Below are 23,635 nucleotides of genomic sequence, written 5' to 3'. Positions count from 1 at the left end.
CAGGTTTCTTTTGTTCTGGTCTCTCAGGATGACCCCACACTGCTTCAGTAATGTCAGGGTGCAGTTCTCTAGAGAGGCCAGTCCATGACTGTTATTGTTCCACTGTGTGTTTTTTATTCAGGTATGCTTTTACTGCACTGAATGAAAATGAAGCTATTGCCAGTAGCAGTCAGGTACAAGGACTGGACTGAATGGGATTAAAAAAGCAGCAAAAGCCCAAAGAAAAACTTTGAAAGATCTTCCTGCTTAACAAAATTATTTGACAACCTATCATAAAAACAAAAAAAACCAACATATTTTCCAAATCTAATCAAAAACTTTTTTCATTTTTTTTTTATTATTTATTAGGCAAATAATAAACAAAATTCATATTTTATACCCAAATTTGAGCTGGCACACTGGACTCCAGCATACCATTCAACCAATGGCATCTCCATCAAAAATGTTAATATACTTTACTATTTTTTTCTTCATTTTTGTAAAACCAACAATTTATAAATTCACAGATAACAACAATAATTGTATTTTGGCATTATATATATATACATATATACACACACACACACGTACGTGTGTGTGTGTGTGTGTGTGTGTGTGTGGTGTGTGGTGTGAAAATTGACTTTAAAAGTTCAGTAAGTTAAAACAATAAATTTCAAATGTCAAAGGAGCTCACAAATTTTTAAGTTAATAACATTTTTGAGTGAAATTAAGCTGACACACAGCTTTATACTTTTAATAAATTTGAGGATTTAAGTTTCCAGTGGTTAGTCTGATTGAGAGGACATCTACTTTGATGAGTTACAACTCAGGATGATGTATAACATCCATGCTGCTGAAACAAATCTTTGTAGAAGACACAAATGTCCTATTTATTTTCAATTAAACAAGGCCCAGTGTCAAAATCAATACCTCATCCCAGCAGCGTCTCCTCAGACGGGTGCATCAGTCAATTTTTCTCAGTCACCTTATTTCATTCATCCTTTTTTTGTCTTATTCACCAAAAGATAGGAAATAAAATAGTGATTTCTTTTTTTCATTAGAGCTGAAAGAATGAGACTTTGTGCTTTTAATGCTGTAGTAGATAATAGTGGAAGTAGTTTGACAAAGGAGTATACGTGAGTCCAGCAATTTATTTAGAACGAAACAGAAGAGTACGGCACAGGATTGCATCAGCAGAAGTTTATGCATAGAATTTGATTCTGAAAATAATTTACATATATTTATATAGTTTTTTTCCCTTTAGTAACCTCATTTTCATAAACACACATCTCATCATTCAGTGAAATTCCTCGCTGTTTAGTACATAGTTTGTGTCAGATGGATGCATTTCTTTCTGCCTCTTGATATGTTCTGTACGTCGGTGCGGAGATCAGATTTGCTGAAGTCAAAGCAAAAACTTTGAATACCACTGTACTGCACACTACAAGACTGTCAACACTATGGTTGCATTCAAAATGTAATAATAAGAGGATTGGCTAAAAAAATATATGAAGGTAAGCTTATACAGAACCAACAGGAGAGAACGGAAATAATTTATCAGCCATTCTGGAAAGAGAAAGAGAGAAGAAGGTGGAAAGACAGCAGAAGCAGAAATTTCAGACATTTCTTTCAAAGACAAGTTGAATAAGATTAAGCAGAAGTGACCAACTATGATCCAGTGACGCGATGAATTTAAAAAAACAAACATACTATAACTTAGAGAGGTCTGAATAAAATTTGTTATTTTCATAAAAGCTTTACTTTTTTTCTTATTTTAATTAAAACTCTAAGCAGACTCTAGACCAAGATTTAATTCAGTAGCCGGTGAAATTATTGTTTTTTTTGGTGGGTTTACACTCCCAACTAAATCCATAACAGCTCCCCCCTCCCCAAACTGTCCCATTTAATTTATGTTTCAGCTTTTCAAAAGTTCTTGTGGGCAGTACATGCTACACATTTATCAATCAAGGATTCAGCCCAGTGCGGGCGGTCACGATTCTCTGTGGTATTAGAGGCCTGGAACATCAAGGAGACAAAGTCTGTCATCAGGTTAGCTTCGGAGAGAGCCGAGGGGAGCCGCTGCTGTGCCGGTTCACTACATGTTCTTGTACATGGAGCGATCTCTGGGGAGTTGGGGCTGAGCCGCTGTCAGCTTGAGGTGAAAGTGGTAGATTGTGAGTATGATGACGATTATTAGGCCCAGAATGAGGCCCAAGATAAGGGGGAGGGTCTCCTCCAGGCGCTCCCGCTGGTCTGTGATGCATTTGTAGGCTGCAGAAAGTAGAATGATACACAGAGTCAGTATGAGAAGGTGATCGAACGTGACTTACAAAGGGCAAAGATGGTGTGTAGATTATTTCAGAACTTATTTGTATTGCATGCTGGATGATATTTTTTTTATACCTGAACTATATTGTTATACATAATATCAGGGTATTCTTTTATTCTATTCAGATTTAAGGCTGAACTTCATTTAGTTGTGTGAGTTATATACTTTTCAATGGCAATAAATTGAATCCAGTCTAATCAGATGATTGTTTTCTTGATGAACTGAGTTTATTGTCTGGAAAGATCAAATTACCAGAAAAGACTGAGACTTTAAGGGTTAGAACCAGTCAGCATATTAGCATTTTTGCTTAGAGGTGACTCAGAGCTGTTTGATTTTCTGTCGTCACTTAGATAACTTTGGATGTTCTTTAAATGCATTAATGTCCCTCAGCCTTTCTGCTTGTAGTTGTTGACATGAAGGAGACACACACGTGGCATCTCACAAGTTTAGTCAAGCATCTCTGTTCTATGGACTTTTTCTCGGGGTGGCTGTAGCTCAGAAGGTAGAGCAGGCCATCTATTTATTGGAAGGTTGCTGGTTCAATGCCTGGCTGTGTTCATCAGGTTTGTTCTACTTATGTGCAACGCAAGGTAGAATTCTAATATTTCAACAAAATTAACCGTTTTGTTTTTTGTTGTTGTTATTCTTTTTTGCACAATTGTTGTGATGATCACAACAATAAGTCATATCTCTTTTAGTTAGATTTTTTTTTCTCTTTTGTGCATTTTATAGTTTCATACACTGGTGTTTGTGGGAGTGTGATAGGACACCTAAGCCATCATTGGATGTACAGTATGTATATGGGGCTTAATGTTGAAGGTGCTTCTCCCTGTGGACAGCAGTTATACACACTAGGAGAAAAGCAGTGAAGCATTGCACAGCCTAGTTTACAGCAGCTAAGGGACAAATGATTCTTACAAGGTGATTGGACAGAGAGGTGAGTACGTCTATAAAAGCTGCATTCAGGGCAAGGATATGACTGCACTCATAAACTCCTAATGACCCCCCCACCCCCTTTTTTTTCTCTCTCCCCCTCTCTGCATCTCTTGTGTCCCCACCTCCTCTTTTTCCTCTTGTCACCCTGGCGTCTTCTCTGCAGCCCTCATACTGCAGCAATAACACCCCCAGAGAGCTCTGTTTGCGAGTCAGCAAGAGAGACGTACAGCTGTAGCACTCTGAACCCCCAGGATTTCTCATTATCATCATCATCACCATCATCTCTGTTGTTCCACGAAATGTGTGGCCAGAAAAACATGACAGTGTGTGTGGCAGCAGTCGGGCAGTTTTTCGTCAAAGGGGTCTTCTGTTGTGCTCTTACGTTCACTGAACATGAAGTCAGATGCGATGTCAAAGGGCTGGATCTGGATGTCATACATGGAAACGGTGATGCCCTTCTGGTGGTCACTTGAGATAAGAGTGAGGGTCTGCTGTGCCGTGCACACATAGGAGCGCCCGGCAGGGGTCACCAGGGCTGACAGCCGGTGGGTGCTGGCTGTGTGCTTCCCAGCTGGAGAGAAATGAGGGGGGGGGGGGTTGTGAGCGGAATGTGAAGGAGGACATTATGATGCAACCAACTCTAAGGTGCTTGTGTATGTAACTGACCTCTGTTGGTTTAGTGTAGAAAGGATGTCCAAGTTAATAACTTGAAACATTCAAAGTACAATATAGGTGGCTCCTGTTGAAATTCTCCAAAATAAAATGTATTGAATAACGAACAAAGTCTATTGGGGAGTAATTGTTTTTTGGAAGAGGTCCGATTTATTCATCCGTTTTTTTTCTCACTCAGTTGTTTAAAAAATAAAAATGTGTAATCTCAGCTAAAAGTCACAGGGTGGAAAAATAAAAAATAATTAAAAATCTAAATTAATTTTGCTAAAACTCTTAATTGATGTTGGTGGGCGAAACTCTTACGTTCCTACACGAATCAGCCTCTAATTCCAGCTTAATGCTGCTGGGAAATGAATGAGGGGAAGTTGCGCGATGGAAATTGCTGAGTCTGAGACTCACGGTTGTATGCGTTGATGAAATGCGATGTCTCCGAGGTGTCGTAGACGAACTGAACCTTGCTAATCTTCCACACCTCGATGCCCTTGTCACGGAATTCCTGCAACACACAGGGAGACATAAACACTCACGCACACATGCGTCAAACGACGGGGAGGGTGATTTGGCCTGCCCTCGCGAAAAGCTGGCCAGTTACTCGATTTTTTAAAAAAGACTTTTGTGTTGAAATCTTTGGGAAATTACCAAATTCTGATACATTTAGTAAATTTGCTGGGAACGTTTCTTTTAAGCCAAAGGCAGTAGATTTAATTATATTTAAATCACGGGATTTGCACTAATTTTACACAGGCTATACGCGCTGTTTCCGCGTGTCAAAATAATGTAATTGGCAGCCAATTTGTGAATGCACGCATTTTCTTAAGACTTATGGGGATATTTTGGTTACATTTCATGTAGTGTAGATACATTATTTTTCGTTTACTCGCCTTGGAAAAGTAGATGCGGAGGATGTAGGCGTTGTTCTTCCAGCTTATGTGGATCTCTGACTCGGTGCTCCCACATTTCCCCTCGATTTCTGCGCCACGGGGGAGAGTGAACGACGCCTGCTCGGTGATCAGCTGCAAAAACATTCAGCAAGCGTCAAGGTGGCAAACAGCGGACTGAGTTTCCAATGAAAGAAAGCATTATCTGTGCGCCAGATTGCACTGTAGTGGTATATAATACAACTGCATGATTCTGATTTTTTTTAAATCATTTCAATCTCTTTTAAATGTTTCGAAAAGTTTGCTGCTGTCCGTTCTTTATAACTGGACTCATAAGTGAGAGGTCAGGATTTTGCGCACAGCCGTGGGTCACAACCGCCGATTTTAAATATATTGTAGGCCTAAATTTATTTAAAGTAACTCTTTATTCTTAACACGAGTTTAAAGAAATCACATTGAATACAATGTAAATATTTTGCATCTTAAAAATCCCGTTTCCGATGTTTCAATCCGTGTTACGCACAAACCAAAACGTTTAATTTTAGGCGGGTTTCTTTCATTCCTGAAGCATGCCTTGTATTAAAATTCAGTGGGGATTCCTTACGTCTATCCCGTTGAGTGCAAGCACGTCATATGGCACGAGGAATTTTACAGCGAACTCCACCATGAGACATGTTGTGCCGTTCTCTCGAACCGCGAAGATGGCTTTGTCTGGGTTGTTGGAGAGACCGGACAGGTTTTCACCTTCCTGCTCAGCCAGCACCACGGACAGCGCCAGCACACCTGACGACAAGAACAGAGGAGGTGAGCCTGGTGACAAATGGCTCGCAGACACACTCACGCACACATTTGGGCCACCCCTGAAAACATGCAGAATCAGCAGAATCTGCGTTGTAAACGACTGCCACCTGGCATCTTTTAGATCACCTCTGTTTCTGGTGACAAAGTCGAAAGCTGGTTAAAAAAACCGAGAGTGAAGTCTGCAGTATCAGGGGAGCAACAGCACATCACGGACTGCAGTAAGAACAGCCTCAGGAAGTGACAAAACTACAACTCCGGTTACATTTGAAGCTCTTTTTTTCCCACCCAAATGAGGAGATAAATAATAGGTGAAATATGCCAACTCATGGAAATGTAAGAACACGCGCGCACACGGAGCCAGTAGTGGCCAGACACAAGCAGTGCACGTGCACGCCCATACACTTACACACACTGCAGTAAGGAGTCACGACAGCTTCACACACACTTTCTTACCAAACACAGTGAACAGCAAAAGTCGGGCGCTCTCCGTGGTGCTGAAACCGAGACGTCCCATCGCTACCAGCTTCCCCGGAGCAGGAAAAAGAGCGGGGGCTAAGTGACTGGGCAGCCGGTGCTGAACCCGCGAAAAGAAAAGAGAGAAAGGAAGGCAGTGAGGGGAGGGAGAGAGAAAATGACAAAAAGAGAAAGAGCGAGAGAGAGAGATGGGGGTGGGGAGAGAGAAAGAGAGGAGGATTGCCTCTACTCAGCGCCAAGAAGTCACGCTCAAATCATCGTGAATGCTGCAGGAAAGAAAAAAAAGTCTCCAGGTTGGGCGTGAGATCCGGTTTGCGCCGCAAAAGCTGCCCGGCACCGAGGAGTTCTGGCCATCCAAACCGACCTCTCCTTTCAAGGTTGACAGGCTTTACCCCAGCGACAGCCTCTGCACGTTATTAACGTCACGAAGAATGATCCCTTTTTTTTTTTTTGAAAAGGAAAAAAAAGTCGCTTAAGTTAAAAATGATCGCGGCATGCAGTGTCAGTTATTCCCGCAGTGCTGTGGTATCCATGTCTGTGGTAAAGCGACTGCAGGTTGGGGTTGAAATGATGGATGTCTGGAGGGAAACACCGACAAAACCTCTCCCCCTCCTCCCTCTCTCACTATCTCAAACTCCACTTGTGCAAGGTTGAAGCCAAGTGCGTTTGAGAGCGAGAGCTACAAAACGCTCATATTGAGATCGTCACTCTTTCTCTGCCAAAATAAGAGGGGTGTGAACCCGGCACCGGAATCAGTACAGCGCTTAGCTTTCTCTAACTTTACACAAGGATGATTTTGAACCCACAAGATCAGAGAAAAATCTGCGCTTATTGAAAGTGTGAATAAATGTTTTATGTAACACTCTCTACCACAAGCCTTATCGAGGGTAGATGCCACACAGACGCACACACATCAGGTTTAGACTTTATTTGATGTTAAGGTGTACTGGAAGATACAGAAAAATCTCACAGCACAACAAGCTTATGCTATACATAAATAATACATATTGTGTATGGCACATCACCTCTTCACCGTTGATGAACACTCCACCTACTCCAAAGGGAGTGGCATATAACACCGGACAAAGTTCCAACCATATAGTGACACTACAGCATACACAGTCGTAAGGCTGCGAGGTACTACGCAAACAGTTTGATTCATTTGTACTGACACCGGATCTTTAAATATGGGTGTAAATGTAAAACTTTAGTAGCATGGATTTATTGTTTCCACTCCAAATGGAGTAGAACAAAGATGAATGCGTTCTGGTAACTCTCACGGAAATTACCGGAGTTTTGAAAGTCATGTCTAAACGATCTTTGTGGGAATCCGTTCTTAAAGTAACGCGGGCAAACGCGCTTTTTAAGCGTTTGTTTTTCTCAGATGAAAGTCAAACTCGCACTTGACGGAGCTGATGCTGTCGATGCTGGCTTTGCTGTCGACCTGGGGATGTTTTTTAACAGCCTGTGGAAAAGTTTCTGATCTCGGAATCCGCATTGAAAACGCCGTCGGATCCTGTTCCAGCTCTTTCACATCCTTTTCAAACTCCGGGGAAGTAAAGCGGCGCAACATTTTGTTGCTTAATACAGAGAAAGTCGCGGCTGCAGATGAGGCAGTCGGTGCCTGGGGAGGTTCAGCCTTGCCGGGAGACCTTTCGCGCCTCCTCACGGTTCTAGATTTACGCAAAGGGGCCAGAGTGCGCTCAGGAGGTGCGGGGCTGAGCATGCTGGTTGGCAGGCTGCACCTTTTCTTATAATAGCTGTCGGGAAATCTGTGTAGACCGAAGTCTAACATTTTGGTTCGTTCTGTTGCCAACTCATTCTCACTTTTGTTGGCAAGAATGGGGGTCATTAAAATGCCCAGAGCGGAGGGCGCGCTGGGTCTGTGGCTGTTTCTGTTGGGCCGAGGCGAGAACAGTGTGGATCTTTGAGCCTCACAGCCCATCGTTAGAGGGGGGAGGGGGTCATCTGAGGTGGTCAGCCTTCCCTCGGTTTTCGGATGCTTAAGGTTGGGAGAAATACAAGGACGGGGTGCAGGGGTCGAGACTTCAGAGAGGACAAGATCAGGTGGAGGCGAGGAGGCGCCATCGTTCTCCGTTTCAAACTCCTCTATCGAGTTCATGGATGGCAACCCGCTCCGCTTTATCCGCGGGATTGGCTGCCGGGTGCAGTTTGGAGCCAATAGGCAATGAGCATGATTGCACGCTCGGAGGACCTCCAGTCTGTCTGCTAAATGTCCAACCTTCTTCTCCAGCTCGCCGGGTCGCAGCTGCGCACTTCCACGAGCGCCTCCGTCCTCGCGGCACTTTTTGGAATTGTTGGTGAGAGCGCAGATGCATTCAGTGTGACCAAGAAACTTTGCCACTCCAATAGCAGAGTTGCCAACTTTGTTTTGTCGGTCTATCTGAAGACCCAGCCTCTTGAAAGCTCTCACCAAAAACTCGACAACGTGCGCGTGACCTGCCACCGCGGCGTACATGAGCGCTGTGTTTCCCCACGAGTCTACAATCTCCGGGTCCGCGCTGTTTCGGACCAGGATCTTCACCGCGTCCAGGTGTCCCTGCTCACAGGCGTGACTGAGCGCTGTGCGCCCGTTTCCGTCCCGGCAGTTGACGCTGGCGCCTCTGTGCAGCAGGAGCTCTGCAAACTTACACCGAGCCTGGGCATCGGGCAGCAAGACAGAGGAGATGAGGGGAGTCTGTGCGCCCTCCGTTTTGGAGTCCACGATTTCCCCATCCAGCGCATCCAGGACAAACCGGGCCAGGTGGACTTTATCCTTGGAGATCGCATCCAGGAGGATCTTGGTGCCTGTTTTCCCGTTAGACTTCCCGGAAGCTTTTAGCATGTTTATTAGAAGATTATTATCCAATAAGTTTATTAAAATTTATTTACGAAAACTCATCTTTCTATTTGTAGAGCAGGTTTGGAAAACCTATTTTCCCCCAACGATTGCTGACAAACAAAGCCTCCACCCTTATTTTATAGTGAAAGGGAAGCTACGGAGGAGTTGCCGGGCAACGCAAACATAATTAGCCTACCACGCTTTGTTCTTCTTTTCTAATGGAAATACTTTGTTTACAATGACACAAAAAAGAGCGTCAGCACTGGAGCCGCCTGTGTTCAAGAGAGGACCTGGCTTATCAATTCACTTGTTGAATGTGATGAGACGGCAGTGGTTATTATTTGTGGGGGGGAAGAGTGCGTGGGCGGTGTGCTCGTGCCTGTTGAAAACAAATTTGCCCTACAGTGTGCTTTAGAACACAATTATCAAATCAGAGAAGATGAATAATGCACATTACAGCCGTGAGAGTATATGGTAGCATCTGAATGAATCACATTTTCAGTGACATCATTGGTGCAGCTGAACTACAAAACTGGCAGCACGATATTTCAGCCAATAATATTTTTAACTTATAAAGGCAGCTTATGTAGGTGAGAGCAGTGTGTCGTAACTTATGAGGAATCCACATCAATTTCCAAATTCTGAACATTAATGACACTAAATCACTGCACTTTTTACTTTCCACTTTAGTTAATACAACACACCTTTCAGATTTTCATGTATTTTAAAACTGGAGCCCTGCAATGTAGATGTGCCCATCTTTAAAGCACTTTAGGTCGACTGTTTTTAAATGTGTTATATAAATAAAAAAGGCTTGATTTAGCAAAAACATGTTCAGGCATTTTTCGTAATGAATGTTTGAGGTGTTTTTTCATTCCAGCAAAAAAGAAGATAGGATCGATACTAGTATGAATCCAATACTAATACCTGTGTTGGTACTGACACTATCGATATTTGAATCAATGCACTTTTATGTATGCACTTTGGGTACTGCAAGGAAAAAGCTATTTAGTTCTTTTATATTCAAGCCCAGGCAGACATCTCTACAGCTAATATTTCGAAAACCAGGCAACCGTAATGTCTTTATATTTACATTTACACTTTCCTAGTCTAACAGACTACTCAAAGTAGCTTTAAGTTGCAAATCACAATTAACTATAATGCTTTATTCTGCTTTATCTACCTCACATCTACTATCAATTTAGAATCACTACTTATTCTAACATGCATGGCTTTGAAGGAAATCGGTGCACATAAAAGAAACACAGGGAAAACATGCTAATCTCACACAGAAAGGCCTCAGCCAGCATTTGAGCCAGGAACCTTCTTGCTGCTGCAAGGCAACAGTGTTAATCACTCTACTATTTAATTCAATGCAGTTCAAATTGTATTTATATAGTTCACAACAACTGTCACATCAAGGTGGTTAATATTGTAAGGTAAAGACTATAACATTAGAAAGAAACCCCAACAATCCCAGGGCATCCCCATGAGAAAGTCCTTGTGACAGAAGGAATGAAAAACTCCCTTTTAACAGGAACAAACCTCCAAGAGAACCAGGCTCAGTGAGCCATCTGTCCTGGGGCATTTTGGGGGGCGGGGGGTTAAGGAGAGAGCAGACGGATACATGACGTGACACTATGGATACGTTGGATAAACAGAAGTACACGCCTGAGGAAATGTACATGATTTTAGCAGTACTGTACTTTCAGAAAAAATCTTTTTTCCCCAATTGGAAATATTTTATTTCCCTCAAATTCAACAAGGTTAGGTCAAACACAAAGAGTACGTTCTGAGGAAAACACAAACGAGCCACGTAATTATGTCCCATTTTACACCTGGATTTATTGAGACACATACTATAAAACAGTATTAAAGGAGCTGGATAACAACAGTATTTTCATTGCTATAAGTTCAACAGTACAATATAAATACAAAAACACACACAGAATGTCTGTCGACAAGCTACAATTCAAATAGAAAATAAAGGAGATACAGTAGAAACTGAGGAAATGAAATCAGTGATGTTGCTCTGCAAAAATAATCTGCTTTTTTTGACAAACTCGAGAGCCAAAGGTTACATGTAAATCACACAACAGAAACATTCAACTAGTGCAAAAAAGCTTCTAACATAATCATCTTAAACTACACATTATCTAATATATAATATATATTCATTTATTTATATATACTTTCATATAAATAACCCCTTAATTTGGCATTTTATCATTCATAAAATAATTTAAACATCCTAACAGACACTGAGTGGCACATTTGAAAGCGATGGAATAAAATTTAAAAGCACTTTTACTCATTTATCTCTACACTAGATATGTGGTGAGAGCTTTATATCGTGTTGTGTGGTGCAGTATAAGGGCAGACTGGAAAACAAGAAAAGAAAGAGAACAAACCCCAAAAAACAAAACAATGGTTGATAATTTTCTTCCCTCACCCAGCAGACCCACTCAATCCCCAAGCCCTTAAATGACAGAACACAACTGGTCCAAAAGTAAATTAAACTACATACATTCCAGTATATACAAGAATATCCCGTCTACCCTTTACATATAACACAGCAGAATAAAACAGGGAAAAAAACAAACAAACAAAACTTTTTAAAAAAGGCCAAAATACCCATAGGTGCCTTTATCCTTAATGTTTTTATATCATTACATGACTTTTTTGTCAATGTTAGTGTTATGTTATAACAGTACTGCACATCACACTTTTAATTCTCTGCAGTGGCATCAGGGCACAGTACCACCACCTCCAACATCACCTCTGTAACATCGTTAAGAAGGGAACCTGCTGTAGACAGGAGTGAACACCAGAGACTTTTACGAATCTGTTATTCGGTCCACCCTCCTATAGCCAGAGCAGGACAGGGAAACTGCGAGGTTTACAAGCTGAGGGTGCTCAGGTGCAGTCAAGAATCTATAAAGGGAGCACTAGCATTCAACAATGCTGTAATAATGACAAGACAAAGAGACGCTTGCCAGCCAAAGTCAGATAGAGGAATGGGCGACAGCAAGTGTGGAATACCGTTTACTGTTACAGCTATGAGGGAATTATCGTTTTTGCATAGTGTACATAGTGATTTTGGCCTTAAACTCAGAGTACCAAAAGTATTGCAGTTTAAACTGTACTCATGGAAACGAGTAAAATACATGTAAATGTAATTTCCAAGTGCAAAAGAAGCACAGCTATTAAACCATCTCATGAGTACCTAAAATTAAAGTGAAACAAAAAAATTTGATCGAGGAATTAGCATGTATTCCCTGTGATCCCTTTATAGTATTCTGACTCAGCGTGACAATAAACCTTTTTTATAGTCATCAAAAAGTCAATAACATGTCTTTGTGATAAGGTGGAGGATTGTGTAACATGGAGGGAGAAAGGGGGGTGGGTGTTGCCACTCTTAATACAACAATTTTATTTTTTTAAAAATACATTCTTACTGAAAACAGAAAACCTACAGTAGTGCACCGCTACATGTTCCGTGTTTTTGTTAGTTTTTCGTCTCTTTTTCTTTTTTTTCTTTTTTTAACTTTTTTTAACAGCCTATCAGATACAAAGTGCCCAGGACACGACTGGTGTGTAGCATTCAGTGTATTTCTTATACAGTTGATTCATTTGTGCTGAAATGACATTAAATCCTATACATACTCTTCATCCCTCTGTTTCTGGAGCGGTTCATTGGATACTGCTTTTTTTTTTTTCTTCTCAAAAATGGTCAAATTGGGAACAGAGCCTGTTTATGTGACCTGTCATGAGCCGGCGTGTGTGTGTGTGAGAGGAATGGGGTGTATGTGTGCTTGTACTAAGTACTGCTAATAGCTGAAGAGAACATACAATGTGATGGCAACAGAGAATTTAGATACACTAGAGGAGACGACGTAGTTTCCTGTGTGTTCTCCGAGGTAACGTTTCCTGTCTCGATAAGTGGTTAATCCCCCCTGACAAACGGTGATAAGCACCAATGGCTCAGTGGTATAAAGATAGTGGTTGGAGAGCACACGATGCATGGCTGAGTGAATAGAGCAAAAGAAGAGGTGTAGGGCCGGGGCTGCTGTGTGTCTGAGCGAACATAAATAAAACACAGAAAGTGATGTAGGAAGGTTTTCATCTCTGGACTGTAGAGGGCTTTCTGTGGAGTGTTTTCTGCACCTTCTTGTGTGTTTGAGTGTACAAGTGTGACTGTCTCTTCCCAGTCTCAGCCGCTCACACCACCGTGGCAGGTCTGCGGTCCATCTCCTCCTCCAACTTCACCATCTGCTGCATGTCCTTTGTCTTGGAAGAGATGAAAGACAGTTAAGACAGGCAGACACAGACACCTTCTTTTAATGTGTGCAAGTGGAAGATTTTGTAGCTCAGTATGAGCTTGAGATTTCAGGATTCTGTTGGGTGTATCTCTGAATTGCTTGGCAGGTAATAAAGCCACATGCTTAGTTGGAGTAATTGTTGCCCCAGTGGGACACAGTGACATACTATGAAAGTAAATGATTATGAGCTGGAGTAGAAGCATGGAGGAGCAGGTTGTGAGCTGGCTGTTTTTGCTTAGTAATAGCTGGTGAGTCATGGTGATAAATGACTTGAGCTGCTAGTTGGCACTCCTGACAGCGCAAGAGCTGCAGACTAAAAATGTGGGAGTGGAATTTCATCATACAGAGGAAAGAAACACTTTCTATTTCAAACTGTGCAAATCTCTTCAAAGACAGGCCTGTCGTGTACTATTCCCCTGCTGTACTCAGGGCTGAGTCACTTAAGTAGATCATTATAGCAATCATTTAGATAGCAGATAAGTCAAGACTTAAACAGGCTCGGTGGAAAACTGAGGCAATAAAAAGGTGACTAAGAGGTAGGAGGAAAAGACGTGAAAGGAAACACGATCACTGAATGATGCAGTGACAGAAAGGTGATGTCAGAGGTAGAGATGAGGGGAGATGGCGATGCCTACCTTGAACCTGTTTGTTTGCATGGTGTGATTTCAAAAGCTGTGCCGGAAGAAGCAAATCAAATTAAAAGAAAGGAAAATGTGCATACATGTGAAACATGTACAGGTACTATGACAGATGGTAAAATAAAATGCAAAAATGGGGACATGATGACGTAAACCGTACTTTCTTCTATTTGTAATGTAGAAAAAAAAAGACACTGATATTATAATCTAGAGCTGGGCGATATAAGATTTTTTCATATCACGATATGTTTTTTTCATTTCAGGCGATAACGATATATATCACGATATAAGCCAAATAACTATATTTGTAAGATTTAAATGTGCCGTTGCTCACAAGTAAAATGTGAAATAATCAGCAGCTTGTCTTGATTTTAATATTTATTTCCCATAATAAGTTCAACAGGGTAGATGCACTTAAGGAACATGAGACTTTTTCAGATAAATAAAGGCAAATATTGCAAACTACACAAAAGGCAGCCGCTAAAGCGTTTAAGTTTCAAAATAGAACAAACAAAACAGACTACTAAATTGTCAATTCCACTTAGAAACAAAATATTAATTCTAAAAATAAATCTTAGTTTGTTTTACAGAAGAACAGACAAAATTGACCAACTTTTGTCAATATCAAATAAACTGAGAACTAAAAGGAAATTTTCAATCTCTCCTTGTTGTATAGCTTTCTGAACTTTCTGAATCCTTTATCATCCGCAACTGAAAATAATTGTGGATGATTACTATAAATTTCTAATGTGACGTTGTTGTCCCTGGCTCTCTTTCTCTCTCTCTCCCTCCTGCTCTGTTCCTGTGCTACTGCGAGTGTAACTACCGCCCCTCCCCCCTCTTCCCAGCGCAAAGCACAAGGCTCGCGTGCGGAGTGAAGCGGAAAAAAGTGCGAGAGAGAGGGTGAGAGAAAGAAAGAAAAAAAACCCACGGCTTGCGATAAGGAGCCGGCTCGCGTCGTTCACGTCAAAAGTCCGGCTCTAAGAGCCATTTCGTTCACGACCGACACATCACTACGAAATACCTTCGCACTACGGAACTTCTATGGCCCTTCTGTTCGACAATCTCTCCGGCATTGGAACCATCATCTCTTTTCTCTTCGGTAACCTGGTCACCCACGCTCTCGGTTGATTTTTCTCTAGTCGGCACACTCATTTCCTCCATTACCTGGGCAGCCCGGCTGGCTGCTTCCCAAACAACTACACATGTGCTTGGCACTTGTGCTGTACGTAACAAGTCACGTGACGTGACGCTGCGGCTGTGATTGGTTCGGCTCTGCGCTATTTAATTTGGATCGGCTGTTCTTTTCTTTTTCTTAAGAGAGCAAGGTCTATCGCAATAGTTTATTTTTTCTATCGAGAAAAAGTTATTTCGCAATACATATCGTTATCGTTCTATCGCCCAGCTCTATTATAATCTGGCTTTTTTTTGTTTGTTTGTTTGTTTCATTTCAGCAGTTTTGTTTATCTTTAGTAATTCAGGGCAATTCTGATCCTAACTTTGTGGAACAATTCTTGCATAAATAATAATTATATCACAAGCAATAACAACAGCAGTCAATATGTCAGTGAAGGAAGTACAGTTGTGTTTAGAAGTTTACAAACCCTCATCATGAGCATTAAAAGTATTTGTTTGACAGCACTCACTAGATTTACCAATATGCAGAACAATGGGAAAGTCCAGTGAACTCAGTAAAGATCTAAGAAAGAAATCTGTAGATTCATCTGTAGAAAGTCCCTCTGAGTTGCTCTGAGCCATTTCTGAGCAACTGCAGGTTCCAGGATCAGTCATCACTTCAAACAACTGTATACAAGTACAAGTTATTCAGATGTGTCAAATAGGTCTGGAAAAAGACCCAAACTGTCACCGTCAAATGAAAAGATGTTGGTTAGGATGTTCAAGAGCAACCCAGTAATTACAGATTCTGAAGTCAGCAGTGATTTGGAAACTACTCGACAAAAATTTGCAGCTGCCCACATGGATAAGCCAAATACCTCGAGGAGAAAAGCCTTATAATAAAATGAGACACGAGACTGAGCTATTTGGCCACAATGTCAGGAGGTATGTTTCGAGGAGTAAAGGTGAGACTTTCAAACCAAAGAACACTGTACCAGCTGTCATGGTGGTGGCAGCATCATGCTCTGGAGCCGTTTTGCTGCCAGTGACACTGGTACATTACACAAAGTGGATGGAATATTGAAGAAGAGTGACTACCTCCAAATTCTTAAATTTCACCTCAAATCAACAGCTAGATAGTTGAAAGTTGGGCACACCTAGTGGTGCCCAACTTTCCAATGGGAAAATGATCCTGTGCTGGAGGAATATATACACAGAGGACTGGAATGTGAGTGTCCGACTCTGAAATTCAGAGAAATTATCTCCACTAAAGATGCACGCTTTACATTCATTCTACCCTGGAAAAGGTTAGTGTTAAAAAAAAGTTAAAAGCCCAAAATTACGATGACAGTCATGCCCATGATGAGGGAATGTAAACTTATGACAAATGTATCTAGAACATTTAACTAGTCCCAAAGCTTGAGTGTCATTTATACTTTCTAAGCCAGTAAAGCAAGAAGCTCCTTAAACTGAGGAATGTTCTGATATGAGCAGGATATGGTCCAATACTAAATGCTGGGTTTAAACAACAGTGTTAGCAGCTTAGATAGCAGTAACTGTGATTGCTGTCACCTATCAATTTACACTATAGTGGCAGTAAAAGTTCATTTCCTTCTATGTACCTGCTCATTGAACTTCTCCAGTTTCTCCAACTGCTCTCTCTGGTTTTTCTCTAGCTGCTCCATCTCCTTCTGATGCTTCATAGCCAGCTGCAGAAACATGGAGACAAAGGCAATAAACTAAATTGTCATAAATAAATAGCAACGTTTTTTATTACAATGAAATGTGTTTTAGTAGGGGGAGTCATTTTTCTTCAGACAACAGGAATGTTTGCAGCCATCTAAGCATTTGATTCAAGATTAATGATCATTATGCAACACTGGGTTGTAAAACAAAATTCTGATGTCGTCACAAACAAGAATGACTTAGGCTGTCTCAGCCTGAGGAAAGAAACTACTCTGAGGTTGAGCGCTGCAGGAGCAACAACTTCTTTATCACTTGCCCAATGGCAGCAGGGTGAACAGACTGAGGGATATTACCCTTTGTATTTAAATTCCAACAATGTTAATCCAGTGCACAGGCTAAAGGAATAATGATTGGAGTGCTCTTCAGCTGAGGAATAAAAATAAACATCCTACCCTCTTCCTCTCATCCAGGAACTTCTTGGTGTTGCTGCTGTTTAGCTCCCGCACTCTCCTTCAGAGCGGAACAAAACCATCACAACATGAAGTTACAATGAGCTCTTAACAGCCCCAAAACAACGACTGAACGACTACATCATGCGCGTGACCCACCTCTCTCGCTCTGCCTTATTTTTAATAGTCTTGTCCTGGCTGATGGCTTTACTGTTTTCCATGGACATCTTAGCCTGGTTGGCACGCATCTCTTTGCTCTGCCTGCATTGTGGAACAAGCAGCTGCATATAGAAAAGTTGTCTGCATCCAATTTTTGGAAATAAAATCTCAGAGTAGCTGCCCCAAATGATCATGTCTGATCACTCGTAGTAATCCATCCCTATGAGTGTGTGCAAGCTGTGCGGGTCTCTCACCTTTCATGAATGAGTTTGAGCTGCAGGGTCTGCTGCTCCTGGACAGTGGCCAAGAGCTTCTTGAGGTGTTCACACTGCTGGGTGACGTGGCTGTCCTTCATCTCCTGCTCCTCACTGCTGTGACTACTGATTAGCTCTGACCACTCTTTGGTGTGCTGTGCTGTGATGTCCTTTACCTGCATGTGAACACACAAGAGCGCATTAATAACTCATAGCTAAGATACTTGTCATCCTCACAGCTAATAATAACTTTGTGGAAAGAGCGTTGGCTGTAAGTTACCTTGGTTTTATGATCAGCAACTAGCGTTTGAATCTTATCTTCTGTCTCCTTCTTCAGCTCTTGGCAGTTGTTTTCACTGTAAGGAACCCACATGTATAAGTGGACAAGAGAGGTTTAGTTGAATTGATCTTAAGGAATGGAGTCAAGAGGGGTGGGCAAAGTTAGGTATGTCTTTGATTTGTCTCTGTGAATAAATGGTTATTTGCAAAGCTTCATATCACACTGGGAGCTTTATAGAAGCAGTGTCGAGTCTTGCACGGGGACCTCCTGTCCTCTTCGTGTGCTCTGTGCAGTTTGACACAGCTAATATTATTTTTGGAGCTCTAGATGTCGAGGTTTGCCAGTGTAGCAGGCAGAATTAGGACCCAAATGCAGGACTCTTAAACTCAACATGAAGCACACAAGACTATCAAAAAAACAAAACTAGGAACATAAACCACTTCTCAAAACCAAAAACAATTAATGAAATTACAAAACCCAAAACTAGAACCTGATAATAGAGCTTCTGCAGCAGATTTGTTGCTTCATAGTGCTTTAATATAGTAGATCACTCGGAATTATTGAAAGAAAAAAAAAAAAGCAAATACAAAATTGGAAACTGAATACCAAATTAATGATATTTTCTTTTGATCCCATTTTTTTCTTTATATACTGTTGAGTGTGTGTATGTGTGTTTGCTTTTGTCTCTACTTACCCTCGTTTCTTGATGGCTTTCTCTAGTAGCTTCTCCAGAGTTACCTTATCCTTATCATGCAGAGACACTATCTTGTCCACCTGAGTGCAGTGAGTTTTCTGCATTGCATTTTGATCCTAGTGCAGAAAAGGGAAACACGTTTATTATTAAGTACTTACTTATACCATGCAAATGCAGTTTTAACCTATATTGAAACCTCTTGATGCATTCTCAATCATCCAGGAAAGTAAATCTCCAAAAGTTGAATCTGTTCATCTGGACGTAGCGTTTTGTGGGAGAAACGTTTCGTCACTCATCTGACTGAAGAAGTCACTTGGATGAGTGACGAAACGTTTCTCCCACAAAACGCTACGTCCAGATGAACAGATTCAACTTTTGGAGACTATATTGAAACCAATTTGGAATCAGCACAACAGGCAGCAGCAATAACAACAGCGATTATTGCTTGTAATACACTCATATGTTGATTTTGTTGCTCCCCCTGAATAATGAACCAGCAGCCATCTTTTTTCAGCCAACAGATGGGTCTGCAGGTACTGATATACATATGTTAAGCAACAGGACTAAATTCTGTGATAATGAATCTGGTTGTATGACTGAGCCAGCACCCACTATAAACTGCTGATCGCTGGTTGAAGAAAACAGGAACTTTAGCAATTCTAGATTGTTGCAAATCATTATGTGTCTGGATCTATAGACACTTCTCGGTATTTTAACTTATGTGCCTTCTTTACTCCTGGGATATAATTCAAATCTCCACAAATCCATCCCTGAGAGGAAGGGAAAAGGAAAAGCTTGTAGTAAAGAAACAGTTGTATCATTTCCTGCATCTCTCTTATACAGACTTGCTTTGTGCAGCCAGGAGACACTAGAAGCAATATGACACATTAGCATACGCAGAAGCACCCTATGTACATTATGAACGGACAGTGTGTGTGTGTGTGTGTGTGTGTGTGTGCGCAGTCAGTGGTCAGTGGAAGATGAAAGGTAGAGCCGCCTCCCCTTCCACCGTTTCTATCCCTCTGAGCATCAATAACTGTCAGGAATAAACAGCAGCCCCTTTGTATTATTAGCAGACAGGTCTGCAGTAAAACAGTCACCCACCTTTGAGTGTTTCTTCTTTAGAGTGTTGAGCTCCTTCTGCTGCTTTTTAATCAATTTAAGGTACGACTGCAGTGGGAGAGATCCATGTTTAGTCACGATGTACAATATACTAGACTCGGGCAGCATTAATAGGTGGCGTGCAGTTACTTCTATGAGATAATTGTGAGTTTAATATTGGTGCAAAATCATAACTACAATAGTGTTGGTTATTACCAAAAGATAACACAAAGTAGTTAATGTTTTTTAGGTCTAAACATGATACAGACAATTTCAACACCCAAAGCAAAGATTACTTCTATATAATTGCTCATTCTTCATACATATGCCTGTACAGACTACACTAAAGGAAACCTGCTGCTGAGCTATGTGACAGGAGTTACAATACCAACCTTCATTTGCTTTAAGTCATCAATGCTGACAGTAGGCACGAGTGCGTTATCTGAAACAGCAGTGGAAACAGAAATGTTATTCTGTGTTTACATAGTTCGCATACAGCATGTTTAATATGTCTGTCTTTACATCAGCGTATACCCTTCTTGGCTTCGGTCGTGTTATTTTGGGCAGCGTTGGAAGTCTGGGCCATGTCTGAGCTGGCTTGCGGTGTCACACTGGTTTTCACGGTGTCACCTTTACCCTTCCCTTTCTTGTCGTTTTTTGAGCTTCCGCTGGGAACATCTGCTATGTCGTTCTGCAAAGGAAAAGAGACGCATTTATTCAAACTGACTGCATCCTTTCAGTCAGATACATGTGATCAGACCAGTTTTGGATTCGTATGGGTGCCGCTTTGTGTACCGTGTCAATTCCCAGTGCTTTCATCTGGTCGGCTCTCTTCTCTGCTATAGTCAAAAACTTCTTTGGGTCTGACAGAGCATCCACAATAGCTGAAACACAAAGAGATTTAGAAGATTTCGTCATGAGCCTGGTGGACTGAATGAATAACCTGATGCTGAAATGTGTCATTCAGTGCAAACTTTGTATGACACAGCTTTGCGTTCCTGTCTACGTTCTGAGAAAGTCTCCTTATCAAATCTGAAATCATCTTCACGTCTTGTTTAAATAACCGTTACTAGGGAACAGGATCTTATTTTCAGCTCTTGGTAAAGAGCTGCTTGAGTAGGAAAGTGATAGCGACAGATCTTGCAGAATAACCACTAATGGTTACAGTAATGATTCCTCAGTGCGAGCCCGTTGGCTTTATTTAATGACAACTCCAATTGTCCTGCTCATTTGTATGCTCGTGCCTGTTCGAAACCATTACTGCAGAGTCACTGTCATCATCATTTGTGCCACGCCATTACTGTGAATGTTAAAACCAAGGCAGAGAATAAGCGAGCAGGAGAGAGTTTTCTTGCTTTCCTTTCTCCTCTCCTCTCCCTGCAGGCTACAGCAGCTGCTTTATTTTACTGCTCTCAGAATACTTATGGCGGATATTAAAGGTTATCTATACAAAACAAACTTATAGTTCTGTTTTACCCATGCACAGTCTATCCAGTAATATAAAGTACATTAAGTGCTGCAATTTGTGTGTTTGCCTCACCTCCGAAGCCGTCGGGCACGTAGGTCTTGAGGATGATTTGGCAGAAGATGGTGGGCAACGACAGCGGCTTGTTGCCTTCGTTTCTCAGAGAGATGTGGCGGTAGCCAGCCTGCAGGCCGTCAAGAGGCAGGATGCGCTGCCCAATCAGCTTATTGTTGTCGTCGTAGACTGCGATGCGCAGCACGGCCAGGTCTGGTAAGATCACCTAGAAGGAAGGCATGAAGGGAAACAGTGGGTAAGAGGGAGGAGTAACCACACTGAAAAAAAGGAAAAAGAAAAGCCACAGACATCGCCATTAGTTCTGCCGAAATTTTGGAAGTCTGAGCTCATTCTGCTCTGTTAATGTTTAAAAAGATAAATATTTGCCAGACAAAGCAGTAAAAGAAAGCCGCATCATTAAAGGGGAAGGTTGAAGATGGAACTGCAGGGGACACAATCAGGGTATAGTCCATGTGTGATAAAAGAAAAAGACACGATAAAGGAGGAACACACTGCATATCTGACTGCTGACAAGCCAGTCTCTGCAGCTAGTATGCATCCAAGGAGTGGAGAATATCTTGTGTATATATGTATGCTTTTAACTTGTGTCTGCAGATGAGCTTCTGTACTCACACCCTTGGAAAAAAAGAGAGCGAGAGAGTGTCTTAACTGGGCTTCTATGTGAAGATAAGAAGATGATTAATACAAAGACGATGGGAAGGTGGGAGATAAGGCTGAAGAATACTCACTGGAGATGAATGGGTAGAAGCATCGCGTTTGTGTGTGTGTGTGTGTGTTTGCTTACACATTCACAGCCCTGCTGATGCACTGTGTATTGTTCGCTCGCAGTCATCATGACAGCGGTGTGTATGCATGCAAAAAGTGTGGCGGCATTTGAGGGCATCTGTGTGTGTGGAGGTGAGAAACGAATCTTGCTTGCAGCCCTGCTTATGATGGCCCTCTTTGATAGCTGTGTGTGTGTGTGTGTGTGTGTGTGTGTGTGTGTGTGTGTGTGTGTGTGTGAGAGCAGCACTGCGGCAGGCTGTGATTGATGGTGTGTGTTAGGAAGCTGGAGTCACAGTCATGGCTGAGAGACTTCCTATTCTGCTGAGAGCAGCACTATTACACACATGTTCCTCTCTCTCTTTGGCTCCCATCTCTTTTATTTTCCCTTTAATTCTCTCCCTCACCTCTAATTGTCTTTCTTTTCATTTCTGTGGCTCCTTTCCTCACTTCCTTTTTCTTTTTCTGTGAGTCAGTATACAGTAGATTGTGTTTTGTTTTTTATGTCACACTTTATTATTCAACAGTATCCCAAATCACTCCATTAGTTTCTGTATTCTCACTTTATATTACCCATCTGCTTCCTCCTCTCCCTAACTCTTGCTACTATTATCTTAGATTTCATTATTGTCTTCTTTTCTTTCTCTGTACTGGAGTAAGACGAGAATGAGGCTGCTTATCATGTCACTAAGACCTTTCTCCAACCCAAATAATAGATTTTTCTCCCCCATTTTCCACTTCCATTGGCTCATCCCAAATGGGACTACGTGCTGCAGCATTTTTTCAACTCACTGTATCCATTATTGCTGCCCCGTCTATCTGTTCGTGCTACCTTTCTGAAGACGAATGGCTCCTCGTTGTAGGCAGGGTTCAGTCCATTGTTCATCACCATGCGAGTGCGAAACTCTTTCCGGATGGTGTCCGTTGGCAGTCCATACATGTCGACTTCAACGTAGGTCCCGATTTTCTTGTCAGAGAGAAACTGTCCTGAGAACACCTAAAAAAGAAGCAGACCATTCTCAGTGCTTTGGAAAGGTGTTGATTTTACAGCAATATTATCTGCACAGGTTCATTCAGTGCACTGTGGGGTGGCTGTGGCTCAAGAGGTACTGCAACCTATATACTAATCAGAAGTTTGGTGATTCAGTCTGCATGCCAGTGTCCTTGGGCAAGATACTGAACCCAGAGTTGCTCCTGAATATGAATGTGTGAATGAGTCATGTTGCATAAAGCGCTTTGAGTCCTCTAGGAGAGTAAAAAAGCGCGATATAAGAACCACTCCATTGACCGCTGTAATTTGTACAGCATGCCACATCTAAGCCTAAAACCAACCTTCAACATGATATTATCTGTAGGTTTCACAGACATGGATGAAGCCTAGTTCCACTGAAAAAAATGTTTGGTTTAGGACTAGGCTGAATGCCTGAATGGAAATCCCTTATCCACTTTTTCCGTGAATGATTTATTAGTACTGCACGACCTAACCTGTACGCTGCAGGTTGCGGCGATGACACCATCCACCGGTGTCTCTGAGAATGGGTCAAACATCCTGTCTGACCGCCGCATGAAGTCGGGCTTCAGCAGGTACCTGACGTGCACAGAAGATACACATGAGGAAAACGGCTACGCACAAACCCATCAATGAACACACTTTTGTTTTGTAAAATCTGATTATGATACCTTTACAAACATTTTTTTGTTGTTGATGTCTCCCGATTTAGAA

At 41.7% G+C, this 23,635-nt stretch overlaps 2 protein-coding genes across 6 annotated transcripts in view; both read right to left on the bottom strand.

Moving 5' to 3' along the window:
• Positions 1-1,111: 1,111 nt before the first annotated feature.
• lamp5 (lysosomal associated membrane protein family member 5) lies at positions 1,112-8,929 on the bottom strand. Of its 2 annotated transcripts, none has more exons than XM_063495572.1 (6): positions 8,647-8,929; positions 5,399-5,604; positions 4,798-4,929; positions 4,316-4,412; positions 3,627-3,815; positions 1,112-2,250 (listed from the first exon to the last, which is right to left on the bottom strand). In XM_063495572.1, the coding sequence occupies exons 1-6, from the start codon at positions 8,912-8,914 to the stop codon at positions 2,075-2,077; spliced, it is 1,068 nt and encodes a 355-aa protein (XP_063351642.1). In that variant the 5' UTR covers positions 8,915-8,929; the 3' UTR covers positions 1,112-2,074. The 2 variants fall into 2 exon arrangements, with proteins under 2 accessions (XP_063351642.1, XP_063351641.1); XM_063495571.1 differs by lacking the exon at positions 8,647-8,929 and adding an exon at positions 6,049-6,728 and having other exon boundaries at positions 1,116-2,250; positions 5,399-5,577.
• A 3,412-nt stretch (positions 8,930-12,341) lies between these two features.
• Positions 12,342-23,635, bottom strand: part of LOC134642893 (1-phosphatidylinositol 4,5-bisphosphate phosphodiesterase beta-4-like) — a 66,319-nt gene continuing 55,025 nt past the window's right edge. For 3 of the 4 annotated variants that reach the window (XM_063494959.1, XM_063494960.1, XM_063494962.1), the window contains 15 exons: positions 23,398-23,500; positions 22,745-22,909; positions 21,151-21,355; positions 20,406-20,494; positions 20,145-20,301; positions 20,003-20,052; positions 19,614-19,679; positions 18,510-18,625; positions 17,816-17,891; positions 17,536-17,711; positions 17,282-17,383; positions 17,126-17,183; positions 16,610-16,696; positions 13,869-13,905; positions 12,342-13,201 (listed from right to left, as the gene is read on the bottom strand). In XM_063494959.1, the coding sequence (XP_063351029.1) occupies positions 13,125-13,201; positions 13,869-13,905; positions 16,610-16,696; positions 17,126-17,183; positions 17,282-17,383; positions 17,536-17,711; positions 17,816-17,891; positions 18,510-18,625; positions 19,614-19,679; positions 20,003-20,052; positions 20,145-20,301; positions 20,406-20,494; positions 21,151-21,355; positions 22,745-22,909; positions 23,398-23,500 (1,564 nt within the window). In that variant the 3' untranslated portion in view covers positions 12,342-13,124. The remainder of the gene's footprint in view (positions 13,202-13,868; positions 13,906-16,609; positions 16,697-17,125; positions 17,184-17,281; positions 17,384-17,535; positions 17,712-17,815; positions 17,892-18,509; positions 18,626-19,613; positions 19,680-20,002; positions 20,053-20,144; positions 20,302-20,405; positions 20,495-21,150; positions 21,356-22,744; positions 22,910-23,397; positions 23,501-23,635) is intronic. The other variant, XM_063494963.1, reaches the window with a different exon arrangement.

The sequence above is a fragment of the Pelmatolapia mariae genome, linkage group LG15 (assembly GCF_036321145.2).
Source record: "Pelmatolapia mariae isolate MD_Pm_ZW linkage group LG15, Pm_UMD_F_2, whole genome shotgun sequence".
Lineage (NCBI taxonomy): Eukaryota > Metazoa > Chordata > Actinopteri > Cichliformes > Cichlidae > Pelmatolapia > Pelmatolapia mariae.
The sequence above is the reverse complement of the archived record's forward strand: the minus strand, read 5'-3'. Positions and strand labels throughout refer to the sequence as shown.

Bases quoted from the DNA above. Each gene is read 5' to 3' on its own strand.
- lamp5 (XM_063495572.1), bottom strand. From the start codon at position 8,914: ATGCTAAAAGCTTCCGGGAAGTCTAACGGGAAAACAGGCACCAAGATC. The intron at 4,930-5,398 runs GTAAGGAATCCC...ATGTTTTTGCAG, and splicing joins TTGCACTCAACGGGATAGAC to CTGATCACCGAGCAGGCGTC. The intron at 2,251-3,626 runs GTAAGAGCACAA...TACTTTCTGCAG, and splicing joins TGACTTCATGTTCAGTGAAC to CCTACAAATGCATCACAGAC.